The sequence below is a fragment of the Aquarana catesbeiana genome, linkage group LG11 (genome assembly GCF_042186555.1).
Source record: "Aquarana catesbeiana isolate 2022-GZ linkage group LG11, ASM4218655v1, whole genome shotgun sequence".
Taxonomy (NCBI): Eukaryota; Metazoa; Chordata; class Amphibia; order Anura; family Ranidae; genus Aquarana; species Aquarana catesbeiana.
Genome location: NC_133334.1, coordinates 229,976,419 through 229,993,602, shown reverse-complemented (window position 1 = coordinate 229,993,602; position 17,184 = coordinate 229,976,419). Strand labels below are relative to the sequence as shown.

General features: G+C 45.5%; 1 protein-coding gene across 2 annotated transcripts in view; it reads right to left on the bottom strand.

Moving 5' to 3' along the window:
- The window catches only part of LOC141111651 (inactive hydroxysteroid dehydrogenase-like protein 1), a 63,329-nt gene that overhangs the window by 20,545 nt on the left and 25,600 nt on the right, over positions 1-17,184 (bottom strand). For both annotated transcript variants that reach the window (XM_073603804.1, XM_073603805.1), the window contains exons 3-4: positions 9,175-9,620; positions 1,795-2,022 (exon numbers count right to left, since the gene is read on the bottom strand). In XM_073603804.1, the coding sequence (XP_073459905.1) occupies positions 1,795-2,022; positions 9,175-9,620 (674 nt within the window). The remainder of the gene's footprint in view (positions 1-1,794; positions 2,023-9,174; positions 9,621-17,184) is intronic.

The following is a 17,184-nucleotide window of genomic DNA, read 5'->3' as shown; positions in this document are numbered from 1 at the left end:
CTTATACGCAGGAGTTCAGTCATCCCAGCACACAGGACCTGTGCCAGAGTGTAAACTGAGCTGCACTTGCATTGCGCTATACTGTGGTGCATTTGGCTGTACTGTAATATTGTACTGGGGTACCATTCACAATGAATGGCACCACAATGCCCATAGAGCAGGTGCTTAGCAATTCATTGCAGAAACACATGTTTTAGTGCCCATTGCAAGGATGATTAGGCCCTGTGCAATATTTTAATACTAGTCTTATGACCAGTGCCACCAGATCGGTGGCTGGTCACCAGTGGGCTGCAGCTACTGCTATCACACGGTGCTCCAACAAGCCCATTCTTCAGCCCATCCACCCAAAGCTGACATGAAATACACACTGTGCACGCACAACTACCTTCTACCTGCTAGAAAGCAAGAGTTTGGTCATGCATGTGCAGTACACACCCCATGTTATTAATAAATAAAAAAGACAATCACTACAAGGCACATTTAAATCTTTATTTCAAACCGGGATAAAAATATGCAAAGTTTCCTCCATGCTCATGCATCTCCGCCCTACACGGGCATTAGGCCGGCCATACACAGAGCAGATTTCTTTCCTGCAAGCTGTCCCCACCGGGGGAAGACGGTGAATACTGCTAGCGGTTATAGCAGCCGCTTGCTATAATCGTACGCGAATCTGGCAGGCTGGTTGTACCCAAGTTGATCGATCGATCAACTTGGTACATTCAGCCTGCCCAGTAATGGTTCGAATTTCAGGAGGTTCAACTGTGTATGGTCGGCCTTAGTCTTAGCATTAGGAGGTGGCAATTAGATCTTATTTAAAAACTCCCCCTCCAATCCACTCCCATCAGCCCAGGTGCAAAGTAATAAACTCTTAACTACCTCATTGTCAGCAGAGGATCAGTGAGGGAGACACAGATACATTGTAAAGGATTTAAGAATAAGGCCTGTGTAGGGTGGAAACATGTGAGCATGGAGGAAACTTTATATCTATTTTATCCTGGATTGAAATAAGGAGTCGCATGTGCCTTACCGTGGTTGCTGATTCATTCATGACATGAGGATCGGCCTACAGAGCACAGTTCCTTACAGATCCTGCACTGACAGTTCTTGTTCCAGGTGAGCAGCAGCTTGTCCTTTTGTTTTCTAGAGTGCATACTCCATGCCAACTACAGGCAACCATAGCAAGGGTCAAAGAATAGGCAAATAGGCACAGGGCGATACACCTATTCTACATCATGCATTTGTAGTAGGGCCTGGGGAGGAGTGGAGTGCAGTTCTACATTTCTGCACTGGATGAACCTGTCTATGTACTGGTGTGGTATAGTATGCTGTCCTGTACCCACTGTACAGGACGCCGTGGCTGGGTCCTGGAAGGACGCTATGTTTCCCCTCTGTTTGGACTGTGCTCCCTTTAAGGGAACAAAAAAAAGGGTTAACTCACCTGTCAGAGGAAGTGGGTTTAAAACAAGACAGGAAGTTAGAGAGGGTGTGGAGGAGTGTAGAGGAGAATGTGGATGGTGGATGGTGTTTTTTGGTGTGCAGCAATAGTGAACAGCAGTGTCCTGCCTGGAAGCCTCTTGCTAGGGGAATCTACCTGCAACAGAAACTAAGGACTGCTTAACTGCAATAGCAATTCTGGACTTTGCAAGTCGGTGAGACTGAAACCTTTTTCTTTTGTTTTGCTGCTGTAAAGCTATTTAAGTTCAATAAATCTCCTTTTGAGTGAAAAGCCTGTGTCCTGCGATCTAGCTGGTTCCCCAAACTTTACACCACATTTGTACTTTCTATAATCCTCACCTGGATAGAGTGAGACAAGTGTCCTGCTGTTCTCCGTGATATTCCAATAGTTCTTACTGCTTGACGAACATAATCCTTAGCTTCAGGAACAAGTAATGGCTTTGTCTTCAAGAATGTACTAGATGCTGTCATACTGGTCTTTACAAAATATGAGACTAAGCTCTGAACAAAGATTCCCTTGGAAGCATATTCATAATGTAGAGCTCGAGAAAATGAATCCATAAAAGACTGTAAAGAGAGAACATCAATCTAAATTAACATGATTTGGTATACATTGTATAAACAATCCTTATACTCAATAGCAGGTATGTCAAATGCAAAAAGAAAAAAGTCTGCATTTCGTGGAAACAAAAGTGTATAAATAGTAAAACATTTTCACTTTTTTTTTAAGTTCAGGAAAGGGAGGGGCTATGACTTCTGTCACGATTTTATGTCTGTCTCATTTAAGGCTGGATTAACCTTCTGTATTTGTCCTATTGGCCATTGTCACAGAAGATGGAAAATCCAAAATGTTGGAGTTGTCACCAGAACAGGTCGGGATGATTAATTTTCCGTTGTCGGGGGGGGGGGGGGGGGTGTTCCCTTCCCTTATAGAGATTTTGTCTCATTTCCTGTTGTGTCCCTGGGACTGGAAGTGAAATCTCCCCAAGGACAGGAAACAATGAATTGATTAGGGTTCTAACCCTTACTTACTCCATCCAAAACTACAAATCTTGAGGGGCCATATTATGTCTACTGAGGGTCACATATGCAAAAAACAGCCCTATACTTAATTTGTCTGTGAACAGAAAAACGGAAAATTGTATACTCACCTTTCCGTAATTTTCTTTTCCTGACGCATCTTCATGGCAGCACACACTGGGTTGTGACTCCGCCTCCACAACCTGACAGAATTGGTTAGCTATAAATTTGAAGGGGAGACACCCTGCTACATTCTCTGTAAATACATCACCATAAAATGGGGTGGGAATCTGTATGCTGCCATGAAGATGCGCCAGGAAAGGAAAATTACGGAAAGGTGAGTATACAATTTTCCGTTTTCCTGACGCCTTCATGGCAGCACACACTTGGAAATAACTCGCCAGTCGGGTGGGTGCAAGAAAATAATATTTATTCCTTATAATGCGGAAGAATTGGCTCTAACAACGGATCTACCGAAGTCTGCCATAGCCAAGTGAGCAGAGTCCACTCTATAGTGAGAGATGAAAGTGTGTCTGAAGGACCAAGTCGCTGCTTTGAAAATTATCTCTGGTAAGACCCTGCAATATGCTGCCCAGGAGGTAGCCACTGCCCTGGTCGAGTGAGCCCTGATGCCTTCAGGAATTGCCAGATGGCGAATGGAGTATGCCTTCTTGATGGATTTGACTAACCAGGAGGCGATAGTACGTGAAGTAGCCACTTGACCTCGTCTGTTTCATTGGGGGATGACCATGAGGGCATCCGTCTTCCTAGCCGCAAGGTAACTAATGATGGTTGTTTTAACATCCAGAGGATGAGGTTCACCTTGATCATTAGTAAAGGATGGTAAGACAATGTCTTGGTTGTAGTGGAAAGAAAGTTGCTACCTTCGGGATGAAGTGGTCTGAAGGTCTTAGAACTACTTTATCAGGGAAGAATACCAAGTAAGGTTCTGATGCCATCAGTGCTTGGATTTCAGATACCCTCTTTGCTGATGTAATTGCAATGAGAAAAGACAGTTTTAGAGTTAAATCCCACAGTGAGATTGATTCAGATGGAGTAAAAGGAGGATTGGTGAAGCCATCGAGAACTACTGAGGGATCCCATGATGGAAAAACTGGTTTCTTGGGAGGTTTGATTTTCAGACAGGCTCTCAGGAATTGGATTACCAGAGGATGTAATGCCCATCTAGTGCCTGTTTTGGCCGACAAAGCGGATACTTGAACTTAAGCCTTTGTCGATTCCTGAATGGAGGAACTCTAAGATTTGAGAAGGTTCTGGAGCAATGGGGTCCCATCCCTTCTGCTGTGCAATTAAAAAGAACTTGCTCCAAATTCTTGTATAGGTGGTGTTGGTGGTATTCTTCCTGGCTTGCATCAGGGTTGATATTACTTCCTGAGAACAGCCTTGTTCCCTTACCCTAGTCCTTTCAACTTCCAGGCCGTCAGATGCAACTTCTCTGCAGATTGGTGTAGAAATTGGCCTCGAAATAGCAGATTCGGGGTTACCGTAAGAGGGATTGGAGGTTGAAGGCTGAGCTGCAATAGGGTCGTAAACCATGGTCTTCTCGGCCAAAGTGGGATTACTGCGATTACTGTGGCTGAGGATCTCCGGAGCCTGGACAGGAATCTTGCAATTAACGGGGTTGCAGGGAATATCTACCCCAACCTTAAGTTCCATGGGTGAATTAGACAATCTATTCCCTCGGCTGAAGGGAATGACGCTCTTGACAAAAAACTCCGACACTTTGTATTCGCAGGTGTGGCTGCTAGTTTGACCTCTGCCATTCCCCATGTTTCCGTAAGAAGTGAAAAGGCCTGGAGGCTCAAGGATCATTCGTTGTTCGAGAGAGTCTCTCGACTCAGATAATCGGCTAACATGTTTTGTGCCGCAGGAACATATATTGCCTTTAAGTCTGTTAGGTGTGCCTGTGCCCATTCCAAGATAGGATGGACTTCCTCCATCAGTGTGAGACTCTTGGTACTCCCCTGCTTCTGGATATAGGACACTGCCACCTTGTTGTCCATCCGGATAAGCACGTTCTTCCCTCTGAGGGCTGGTGCAAATGCCATGAGAGCCTGGAAAGCTGCCTTGAGTTCCAGTATATTTGATACTATACCCTGGGCCTGGAACCGCCATTGGCCCTGCGCTGCTTGATCTTGAAAGTGGGCTCCCCAGCCGCTCTGGCAGGCATTCAAAGTGACTATTACCGGGTCTGGAGGAACTATCGGCCTGTATCTTCTGAGGTTGGTAGAGTGTGTCCACCACCATACTGATTGCTTCATTGGTTTGGAAATGGTAATGGTCTGATGCATCGATACTCCATCCCACTGCCTTAGAAAGGAGTTTTGCAGGACTCTCATGTGCCATTGTGACCACTGCACCATGGGTAGAGTTGCAGACATGGAGCCTAGGACACTTAAACAGGTTCTGGCTGGTAGATGCCTCGCTGACAGTAATCTCCGCATCTTCTGTATTAGAGGCTGGACCTTCTCTTGAGGGAGTTGTACCCTGTTCAATTTGGTGTTCAGATCCGCTCCCAGAAATACCATATTTTGCGTGGGTTGCAGACTGCTCTTTTTCCAATTGACTAGCCAACCAAAGTCCTGGAGAGTCATGAGTAGGATCTTCCAATGACACAACAAAGTTTCTCGACTTTCTGCTAAGAGCAGGATGTCGTCCAAATAATGGTGGGCTCGAAGACCCTTTTCCCTAAGGGATGCAATCAAGGGTAGGAGAACCTTGGTGAATGTCCTGGGAGCCGACAAGATGCCGAAAGGGAGGCACTGGAATTGGAAGTGGCATTTGTTGATGGCGAATCGGAGGAACTTTTGAAAGGCGGGATTAATCGGAATATGTAGGTAAGCGTCTGATAAATCTACTGATAGCATCCAGTCGCCCAGGTTCACTGCCAGAATTATGGACTGAAGGCTCTCCATTTTGAAAGCCTCTATTTTGATGTTCCTGTTGAGATTTTTTAAATCCAATACAGGGCGTAAGTCCCCGGTCTTCTTCTTTACCAAAAATAGGGGGGAATAGAAACCCCTCCCCTTTTGACCTGATGGAACTTCCAGAATTGATCCTTTTTGCTTCAATCCTACTATATATTTTATTAGTAACTTCCTTTTGTTTAGTGAAGATGGCAGTCTGGTTGATTGGAAGTGATTTCCCGGGAGTCTGCCCATAAACTTCCATTTGTGTCCAAATCTGATTGTGGATAGAGTCCACAGATCCTTTATATGACTTGACCAGATCTGTACAAAGTTCTTGAGCCTGGCGCCCAACTGTGCTGGGTGGGCAGGCGAATCTTCAAAAGGACTTCTGCTGCTCCCCTGCCGGGGTAGGCTTGGACTCCTGCATCCTCAGGAAGGAAGGTCTTGTATTTTTCCAGTCCCTTCTAAACTCCCTACCGGGGCGGTAGGATCTAGCTTCCTTGTATTTATCGGGAAGGTTACGTCTGTAGGACGGACCCTTTTGGGCCTTGGGTCTCCTGTCTGAGGGCATTAATCCCGACTTCCCTCCTGTTACCTTGGAGATAGCGGCGTCCAATTTAGACCCGAACAGGTTTGAGCCATTGTATGGAATTCTGCACCAGTTTGTTTTAGATGCAGTATCGGCCATCCATGGTTTCAGCCACAGAGCCCTTCTTGCCGTGACTGAGGCTAGCATTGATCTTGCTGAGGATCTTATAATATCGACTGAGGCTTCTGCCATGAAGTTGCCTGCCAACTTGATCTCCTGAAGAGAAGAGATTATTTTGTCCAATTCAGTGCCGTCCTGAAGGTCCTTCTCCACCTGGGTTGCCCAACCTGATATGGCTTTAGCCACTGCTGCTGTGGTAATTGCTGGCCTGCAAGCGCCCCCAGCCGTGGAAAATGCTTTTTTCAATTCCAGATCCAATTTCCGATCAAGAACATCCCGAAAGGAAACTGCATCCTCAATAGGCACAGTGACATGGCGTGCAAGACGCATCAAGGAGGAGTCACCGACGAGGACGTTCATCAACGAGCTGACTTTCGACTCTTTCAAAGGATACATCTTTGCCTGTTGGTGAGACTGGACCGCTTATCAGATCTTTCCCACTCATCTTTAATTAGATCTTCCAGTTAACCTATAAAAGGGAAGTTTTCAGGATCTTTTCTTAAATTTGGGAAATATTTCCGAACTTTCTGCGGTTCCACTTTATCTTCTTCCCAGCCGATCACTTCCTTAACTGATTTTGCAAAAGGCTCTACAAGGGAAAAATCAAAGCCTGCTGACATCTCCTGGTCCTCATCTCCTGAGGAAGATTCTGATGCCTGGGGTTGATGGACATCTGCTGCCGATGTGCTGGGAGTAGGCCTATCCGTTAGTGGTGCCGTTGTCTCCCTTATGGATTTTCGTACAGATTCTCTTATGAGCTCCGTAGCCACTCTTGCGTCTAATTCTTTTTCCTTTGTTGCCTCATTGAAGCAGGATCGTCAGGCTAGTTTATCTGGCAAGGCCGGCGCGCCGCATACCCAGCAAGCGTTTGCTGCAGGACGGGTGTGGCGGCTCTGGCGTGAGCGGCTGTGACGTGAGCGGCTATGTCTTCAGTGGCGGGAGGAAGATCTTGAACAGCTTCTGCGGGACCTCCTGCTTGACTTCTTCTTCAATCTTCTTCCATGCCTTGAACTTGTGGCTCTTGACCTGGTAGGGCTGCCAAAGACGCAGCGTTAGTGGTCTGGCTCTCTTTTTCTCTCCCCTTCTTCAATACTTACCAATGACAGATGGCCTCTTACCTTGTTTGCTGATGGTGGTCTGTGCCGGCAGTGGTCTCCATAGAAATAGTGACAGGAAGTCTGAAGAGGAATAGGGAAAAAAATTTTTTTTTTTTTTTTAATTTACTTATTTAAATTTTTTTTTTTTTAAAGGCTGAAGAGAGTCTGGAGAAGCTGATCCGACTTACCTGAGTTAGCTGAGTTAGTCTCTGGCAAAGCAGGGAAACATACAGCGAAATCCAAGTTTTTTTGATTAGCTCAGCAAAAACACAGAGAATGCCTGTGTTTTTAAATTTGGCGCCGCCGTCGTGGCAAAATGATGCTCCCACGCATGCACAGAGCGCCCTGAACGCTTCGGCGCCATCTTGGAAAAGGGCATAACCTTCCCAAGGCAGTAACCTGACTCTGGGCACAATAGAGAGCGTGCAGAGCGGAGGAGGAGCGTCGGTGGCCATGACGGTTCCACAGTGGTGGACAACAGGTGCCAGCAATCCCCTGCAGCAGGGGGAAAAACCTAATATGATAAAGGGAAAAAAGGACAGGCATAATAGAGAGGAGACCACTGCAATATATGAGGCTTCTTTAAAGCTTACTGTGCCAGGCATCCAGACGCCCCCTGAGACCACCAGACCGGGGGTTCCCTCCATAGAAGCTCCTTTAGAGACTGTACAGGAGGGACTTCCAAACAGGAGAGGCTTGAACCTGCTGGGGCGAGTGTGATAAGAGGCTTTTTCTTTAATCTTGAAAACAGGAGCAACCTTGCTTATCCCAATTTGTCAGGAGAGGATAGAAAAGAGAATGCAGCGGGGTGTCTCCCCTTCAAATTTATAGCTAACCAATCCTGTCAGGTTGTGGGGGCGGAGTCACAACCCAGTGTGTGCTGCCCTGAAGGCGTCAGGAAAAATAATTACTGTGACTCAGCAGATCAGTAAAAACATGTACCTTTAGCAGATTACTTCTCCATATGTGATAGCATCATTTCTTCTAACCTCACAGGAACCTGTCAGATTGGTATATCCTGTCCTTTGATGCCACTGACCTAAGGCTTGCACAGGCAGCAGCGAGGGCTTTTACACACACCGCTGACATTGCAGCAACTTCACAAGCCAAATGTTGGCTTTTAAATGGAAGGGATCATCACTCCCACAGACATTGGAATAGTTACTTATTCAACCACCTATGGACCCAGCATGGTTGGAGTCGCTCGGTAGTAGGGAGAATAACAAGCAAATTTCTGTTTTCTGACCTCCCCTAGCTAGTAAAAACCTGGAAGTGATAACAAGGATTTCATCAGTTTTGGTTTCAGGTATCATTTTCACTGGCTGTTGTGACCAGGGAAGAAGCAAATGGAGCAGGATTTGTATGTCTGTCCTGAGTGATGAAGTAGTTAAAGTACATGTAAACCCTAAATGAAAAACATTGAATTTGCTAAAACACTGTGTATCAGAAGCAATCACCTTTTAAAAAAATAATACCGTTTTAACATTTATTTCATCCTTTGTTGCATATATTCACTGTTGATTTCTGGCAGCCTCTTCACAACCATTTCCTGCCTACATGCATGTTAACAGCAACTGCTGCAGGTCATTTTCTGTGAGTTTCCTAATTGTGACCACAGTGGAACATACATGTGCAGTGTTACATAGATAGTGAGGTTAAAAAAAAGACACAAAACCATCTGTTCAACCAATAAAAAAAAAGTGTACCCTGCTTGATACAGGGTGACAACACACAAGAACAATTGGGAGTTACCCTGTACAGAAAGTGCCTATAAAAGAACCTTCATGGCAGGACCACCAGGTATTATTTTTATTGAAAGCTGCATAATTAAAATAAAATAACTTTTGAAATTAGCATGCTAAAGCCTACATGAAACTACAATGATCAAGCTTATATACAAAATGTAAATTATACTTCTTCTTTTTCTGCAATGTGCTCACAATTAGTCAGGTAGATACGTTACCTTGGAAGATGCATAAATATTCATTAGAGGGCTGGGTCTGCAACAAGATCCAGAGGACACATTAATAATGGCTCCTCTCTTCCTCTGTACCATCCCTGGAAGAACTATATGAACCATCATGACAGCTGCTCCAATATTGACATTAATGATCTCCCATGGTTTGTCTTCTAAAACCTCTGTAGTGATCTGTGGGTAATCATAGGATACTCCAACATTGTTAACTAAAATACCCACTTCTACATTTCTCAGAGCCTCCTTAATATGTGGATAGACTTCACATCCCAGGCTGAAATCAGCCACTATGAACTGAGTTTTTACTTTGTAAGTCGCAGCAATGGCATCAGATACTTTCTTAAGCTTCTCAGGGTTGCGGCTGACCAAGATGATGTTGATACCATGACTTGCCAGCTCCTCTGCGTATGCTTTACCAATGCCTTCTGTGGCTCCTGTGGAAAAGAAATGATGAACTGCAGCGATTTATAGAGACTGCGTTACGTTGTGGGTGGTATAATACACAAAAATAATCTGGTGGACATGCTGATGCTACACTGAAAACTCATCCTTAAGGCAGCCTGTTAAAGATAAATAATAATAATAATAATAATAATAATAATCAGGCCTTTTTTCTATGTGAATAGGTGGAGGAACTCAACCATGCCCCCTCCACAAGCTACCCCCGCAGTGGGAGAGCATACCATATCAAAGGGAGGGTGTGGCCAAATTGGACTAAAATTTAGAGGGTCTTAAAAAGACATTGTTAAATACCAGGAGTGTGTTATGCACAGGGTTCAGGCATACACTGCATACAGAGTGCAGAGTGCAGGGTTCAGGAGGGTGCTATGTACAGCGTGCAGTGCCTGGGAGGTCAGTACATAGAGAGTGCAGGGTTTAGGAGTGTGCTATGTACAGAGTGCAGGGTTGATTAGTGTTCAGGGTTCAGGAGTGCACTACATACAGAGTGCAAAGTCCAGGAGTACTGTACATGCAGAGAACAGAGCTCAGGAGTGCGCTACGTATAGAGTGCAGAAATCAGAAGTATGCTATGTACATGCTGCAGGGCCCAGGAGTGACCTACGTACAGTATGCAGGTCTCAGGAGTGCGCTACGTACAAAGTGCACGCCTCAGAGGTGCACTACACACAAGGTGCAGGACTTAGGATTCCGCTATGTGCAGGGTAAAAGGCTCAAGAGTGTGCTACATACAGGATGCAGGGCTCAAGAGTTCACTATGTACAGGGTGCCACCATTACCTTAGAAAATAAAGAATGGCAGCCATCTTGAATAGTCAGCAACAATTCCAGGGTGAGTTGTCAGTTTCTCTCGCGAGTACCATTACAACAAGGTGTAGCCAGTAGTCATTTCTTGAAGGGAGTTAGATAGTATATTTCTGTATACACCTCTCTGATTTAACGTGAGGACTTCTCAATGAGTCAAGCCAAGTCTTGCCAATAGAGATGGGCCTAACACACCCCCCCCCCGTTTCGGTTTGCGTCAGAACTTTCAAACATCGCAAAAGTTCAGAGCCAAGCAACAAACCCTATTGAAGAACTGGAAAAATCAAAAGTGCCCATTTTGAAGTCTTATATGCAAGTTATTGGGCATAAAAAGGGTATGGGGGCCCGGGTACTGCCCTGGGGGACATGCATCAATGAAAAAAAGTTTGTAAAAAAGATAATTTGTAAGTGAGCAGTGATTTACTGATGCTTAAAGTGAAACAATAAAAATGAAACATTTTTTTTAATATAGTGCCTGGGGGTCCCCTTAGTCTGTCTATAAAGTGGCGCATCAGTACTGTGTATAGAACCTGCTGCAGCAAAACTGATATTTATAAAGAAAAAAAATTGCATTTAAATTAATTCCGTGCCAGCTTTCTTTATTTGCACAAGCTGGAATTTAGATGCTGGGCATGTAGGTGGCAGTGACTGTATTTTTGTTTTTTGCTGCAGCAACTGGGGCCGAGAAATTAGCCTGCTGCAGCTGGTGGTGTGCTGCTGGCAGAAGTGCTGCAAGGACCCGTGACACCCTTCGCTATACCATCATCCCTGTCAATGGAGGCTGTTGAGAGGTCATGAGATATAGCGGGGGGTAGACCTGAAAGGCGAGGAGTGAGGAGGAGCAGAATTGCATCCCCTTTGTGTGGCTTTCAGGTGCTCTTGCCAATGGGCTGAGTGGTGGGAAATGAAATGCCTTGTCAAGCATGTGGTATCCAAATGGCTGGTATGCTGGTATGCTTGATATGCTTGAGGCCAAGTTTGAAAATTGCAACAGTGTGATTGCCTGCACATGTCCTAAAAAAGGCCCAGATAGCTGGGAAGTGGGCCGGGAGAAAACAGCTCCACAATGTGATAGAATAGGGTGACTGCTCTCTACTTTCATGATGGCTGCCTCGTTGGGGTTGTGCCTCACCCTCATTTTCCTCCTCTGCTCTATCCGACACCCAAGTCACGACAGTGACCTCATCATCATCATCATCTCCTCCATCCTCATCATCACTGGAGCCAACTTGGCAATACGCTGTGGCTGGGAGAACATAACTGCCAATTTGTTGTTTACCAGTGTTCTCCCCTACTGCAGTAAAACTGCACTGGCGCACTTCAATATACTGCAGTAAAAGTGCACTAACCTACTTCAAATGAACTAATGCACTTCAATATACTGTATGTCACGCTGCAAATGGCTGCTCTGGGAAGGAACCTTTTATAGTGTGGGGTGGGTCTATGAACAATGAGCCATGATTGGGCACAAACATCATTATTTTCTCCAATCATGGCTCTGACAGTTTTCTGTGCTCTGATTGGGAAAAGCCTTCACTGCTTCAGCCAATCAGGGCTTCCAATGCACTGTGCGTGGGGAGTTCAGTTGACCAAACAAATGGTCGAATACCCTGACAATTCGGGTGTTTGCTGAACAGCAAATGTTTGGACCGAACTTATGCTCGGCCCGAACCATTTACCCAACACTACTTGGCAAACATCACTTATAGTCTATACATGTCAGTATGGACCTGGTGGTCCCTCATCATACCTCATACATCAGGTCAATCTGTCTGGAGCTATAAAGCTGAAAGGGGTCCCTTCACTATTAAGACCAGCAAACAAAGATTGGTGAGATAGGGTTCTCAAACCCATTTTACACAAAGTACAGAAACAAACAGATAATGCTATATCACTTGCTTTAGGACATCCAAATGAAATAAAATTCATCCTAATCTCTCCTCCTATTGAAGCTTGTTTCAAATTATCTTCACCCATTAGTGTTTCCGTTCTTTTCTAGAGTATCAACTTACAAATACCTTTAGAAGGACCTAACCAAAATTCATCAAAACCGTCAAAGATGGGGCCCCAGCTAAGCTAGCGAAAAGAAAAGAAAGATTAAATTTTGAGGACAGTCTCCTCTTATTTTAATTATTAGCACTTGTCTTACTATTTATTTTATTTCATATATATATATATATATATAATATAGCACCCTCTTCTTAGCTAGGGGCTATAGGTAATATTTTTGGTTAGAACAGGCAAATTTAGGCAGGCCTAGCTGGAAGCTCGGCCTGTTTGTTTTGACCTGTGTGGGCTGGGATTGGCTCAGTATAGGCTGGTGACTCACAGACAGCATCATTCCACCGTCACCTCCCTTTTCCATCTAGAGGGTTCTAGAAAAGAGGCAGGGAAGAGAGGTGGAACTGTCTAGGGTGTCTCAGGGAGCCCTGACCAATCCCCAACTAGGATTGGCAGGGGGTAGGCCTATACCCAGGGTCAGCCCAGCTGGGGAGGAGTTGTCGGGTGGAAGAACAGAGGATGGAGTACTAGGCTGTTGGGGCCTTTGAGGGAGCTCCCCATTCGGGGAGGGATGACCTTGGGCCTGGGACTCGGGTGCAGGACAGATCTCTTCAAGAACACATGAAGGATCTGAACAGGAGGCACAGAGAGGAGTCAGAGAACAGAAGAAGCTAGTACTGCTGGGCAAGTGTTCAGGAGGGAACCACCAGTTTGCAGCCAAGCGGGCTGGTAAATGACATGTGCTATCGGGAGGACTGGAGAGGCATGCCAGAGAGGACTGGGAGAAAACAGTCAGAGCTGGGTGTGGAGCCAGTAAGGATTGCAATATCAGGGGCAGTGGAGTCAGGCAGCAGCAGCCAGGAGGACTGGCAGGGCCTGAAGAGGGCTGACTGGGAGCAGTAGTCCACCATAGGTCAGCTAGCACACAAAGACTTTCTATTCTGTTGCTATATGAATGAATGAATGAATGAATGAATGAATGAATGAATAACTTGTATAGCGCTACATATGCAAAGTAAATCACCTCAAGGCGCTTTTGCCGCTAGTGTCCATCTGGGTGTTCAGAACAGATGGGTCTTGAGCTTCTTCCTGAAGGCCAGAAGGTTTTCTTCCAAAAGGATTAATGGGGCCCGCGGTCCCTGCCTGCAAATGGCAATTTCTAGGGCCTGACTGAGTCAATGTTGGGCCTAACCATGTGTTAGGGATGAGCTTTCTGTTCGAGTCAAACATGAGTTTGACGCAAACATCAGCTGTTCGATCAATCGATGAAGATCCAACATTATGGGGCATTCGTGCCAAATTCGAGCTGCGTGTCACGTCCCATAATGCACTCCGGCATCGCAGTGCATTGCTGGCTGATGATTGGCCAAGCATGCACTATGACCCACATGCTTTGGCCAATCACAGCCCCGTCAGCAAAGAGAGCCATAATTGGCCAAAGGCAGGGTGCCTTTGGCCAATTATGGCTCAGGGGGTTAAGTCCACGCCCCACACTATATAAGGCCGCCTGCATGTCGGCCTTGTGTAGTGTGTTCTTGGTGGAGAGAGAGTGTCATTTCATTTACTTTGAGCAGGCAGTTTATTCAGTTAGCTGCAGTGTATTTAGTATATACTGTAGCTAGATCTGACTGCAGGCCATTCCTGGTGTACGTATTCAAATACACTTTCAGGCAGGCAGGCAGGCAGGCCAGGCAGGTTATTCAGTGATCTGCAGTGCATAAAATATATATACTGTCTCCTACAATTATATATACACTCCATTCTAGTCTAGCCAAGTCTATATATGACTGCAGGCCATTGCTGGTGTACGTTTTCAAATACACTTTCAGGCAGGCAAGTGATTCAGTGATCTGCAGTGCATTAAATATATATACAGTCTCCAACATATATATATCCACTGCATTCCAGTCTAGCCATGCCTATATCTGACTGCAGGCCATTGCTGGTGTACGTTTTCAAATACACTTTGAGGCAGGCAGGCAAGTGATTCAGTGATCTGCAGTGCATTCAATATTTACAGTCTCCAACATATATACTGTATAGCCACTGCATTCCAGTCTAGCCAAGCCTATATCTGACTGCAGGCCATTGCTGGTGTACGTTTTCAAATACACTTTCAGGCAGGCAGGCAAGTGATTCAGTGATCTGCAGTGCATAAAATATATATACTGTCTCCTACATATATATCCACTGCATTCTAGTCTAGCCAAGCCTATACCTGACTATAGGCCATTTCTGGTGTATGTATTTAAAGACACTTTCAGGCAGGCCAGGCAGGTGATTCAGTGATCTGCAGTGCATAAAGATATTTTGTATATACACAGTCTCCTACATATATATCCACTGCATTCTAGTCTAGCCAAGTCTATACCTGACTGCAGGTCATTCCTGGTGTAATTTTTCTAGTAAACTTCAGGCAGTGTTTTGCTAATCCAATTTTACAGCATGTCTGGAAGGCCACCAAGGAAAGGCAGATGCTCACATGCCACTAAAAGAGGGCAAGCAGGCTCTGTGTCTACATCCAACAGTGCTGGTCGTGGACACGGTGCATCCTCAGCACGTGGTTGTGGGGCACACTTGTCCTTTTTTTCGACAGCTGGCTGTGTTGAGCCACAACATGCAGAAGAGTTGGTAGAGTGGATCTCAAAGCCATCCTTATCCACCTCATCCTCTGTCACCCAAGAGATGTTTGGCTGCCAAAGCAGCCTATTCCATTGGCTCAATGGCATCAGTCACTCCTTCCCTAGCCCCACCATCCTGTCCTGAGGAGTCCCCAGAACTGTTCGACCACAGTGTCGGGTACATGCTGCAGGAGGATGCGCAGCGTTTTGAAGGCTCCGATGATGGTACCCAGGTTGAGGATGAAGGTAGTAACGTGAGCGCAGAGAGAGGGGGTGCCCAAGAAGAACAAGAAACTGGCAGTCATGTTTCCCAGCTGCAGCATACAGCCAGTTTTGCTCCAGTGGCGAGGAGGGAGGGGATGATGAGGTCACTGACTCTACGTGGGTGCCTGATAGAAGAGAGGAGGAGTAGGAGGAGGAGGCACATCTCCAACAAGGCAGGATAGCCCTCCAGGGGCCAGCTTAAGGACAGCCAACCGACTGCATCACACCGCAGAGCTCCGCATGTGCAGGGCGCTGCTGACTCCGCGCGTTTTTTCAAAAGTTCTTTGGTGTGGGCCTTTTTTTGAGACATGTGCAGCAGATCGCACCGTTGCTGTTTGCAACATATGTCTGAAGCGTATCAAGTGTGGCTGTAATGGAAATTTGTAAGTTCTGTATATAATTGTATTCTATTTTGTATGTATTGCACACTGCCCTCACTGTGCACACGGCACTAATAATGTTTTCAGTACATGTTTACATTCTTTCGAGTCCTGATTAGAATTAGCCTGCCTATGTAACACACCTTGTTACCATAAACTTACAAATGTAATATTATAGTGATACCTACGTAGTCATGTGTATAAAAACCTTCAATTGCGTCATAATAAAGCAGAACAATTATTTGGAAAGATGCTGAGTGTTTTTGTGTCTGTTCCCTACTGCAGTAATTAATAATAATTTGGAACCACTAATCAATATGAGGATAGGAGTTGCCTATCTATAAAATGTTCTGGTCAAGTGGCGAGCCAGCCAGGAGGGGTTTACAGGTGACCCTGAGAATCCGAAATGAGGAGCTTGAGACTATCCGGGAATTTCTGATAATCAGCCGGCTGAGGTAAGCCTTTTGCTTACATTTGAGTTATCAGACTTCCTTGATCGGTAAGGCATTTTAGGGACAAAGGGTACCATTTTACTCCCCTTATTCGAACTGTATTGATTGGTAGCAGGGCTTTTTTTCAGGGGGAACTTGGTGGAACTTAGTTCCACCACCTCTGGCTTAGACCCCTTGGTGTCTGCTCACGACAATCACTTGTAAACACAGAAGTCTGGTTTCTGTGTTTACGAGTGACAGCTCTGCACTCTGTATGTAATGCAATCCTGGTATTTAATGCCCCTTTAAGACCCTCCTACTGTTTTCGTGAAATTTGACTGAACACACCCATTATTTGATGTGATTTGGAGGGTGTGTGTAGGGGGAGGGTTTTTGTGGGCCGTGGTTACGTTCCAGCACCTATTGTTTGAGAAAAAAAGCCCTGATTGGTAGTTATATGTTATGTTGTCACTGTCTTCTGCCCGGGAGGGTCATGGCGACTAGCTCCGCCCCTCCCGGGAATACATTCGGAGTGTATTTTTAAAATTACATTCTTTTAATAAATTCTGTGTTACAATGGATGATGTGCCCCGCTGGCTGTACTGTGTATGTGCTTTTTAAAAAACTATGTCACTTCATACCGAATTTCACTGTTGTACGAAATATCCCGCTCAAGTGACTCCCATCCCGTCCCGCCCCTCTCCGCTCTCCTCTCTACTCTCCTGAGCTCTGACGTCAGCGGGGAATTCTCAGTCCCGCCCACCTCTCTTCTGATACGATACCTATAGTCAGCGGGCGGGGCTGAGAATTCCCCGCTGATGTCAGGACTCAGGAGACGTGAGACGTGAGAGGAGAGCGGGCGGAGAGAGGAGAGGGGCGGGAGTCACATGAGCGGGATATTTCGTACTACAATGAAATTCGGTATGAAGTGACAGTTTTTTAAAAAGCACATACAGTACAGCGGGGCATATCATCCATTGTAACACAGCATTTATTAAAAGAAAGTCATTTTAACAACAGTAACATTACACCTCACGCT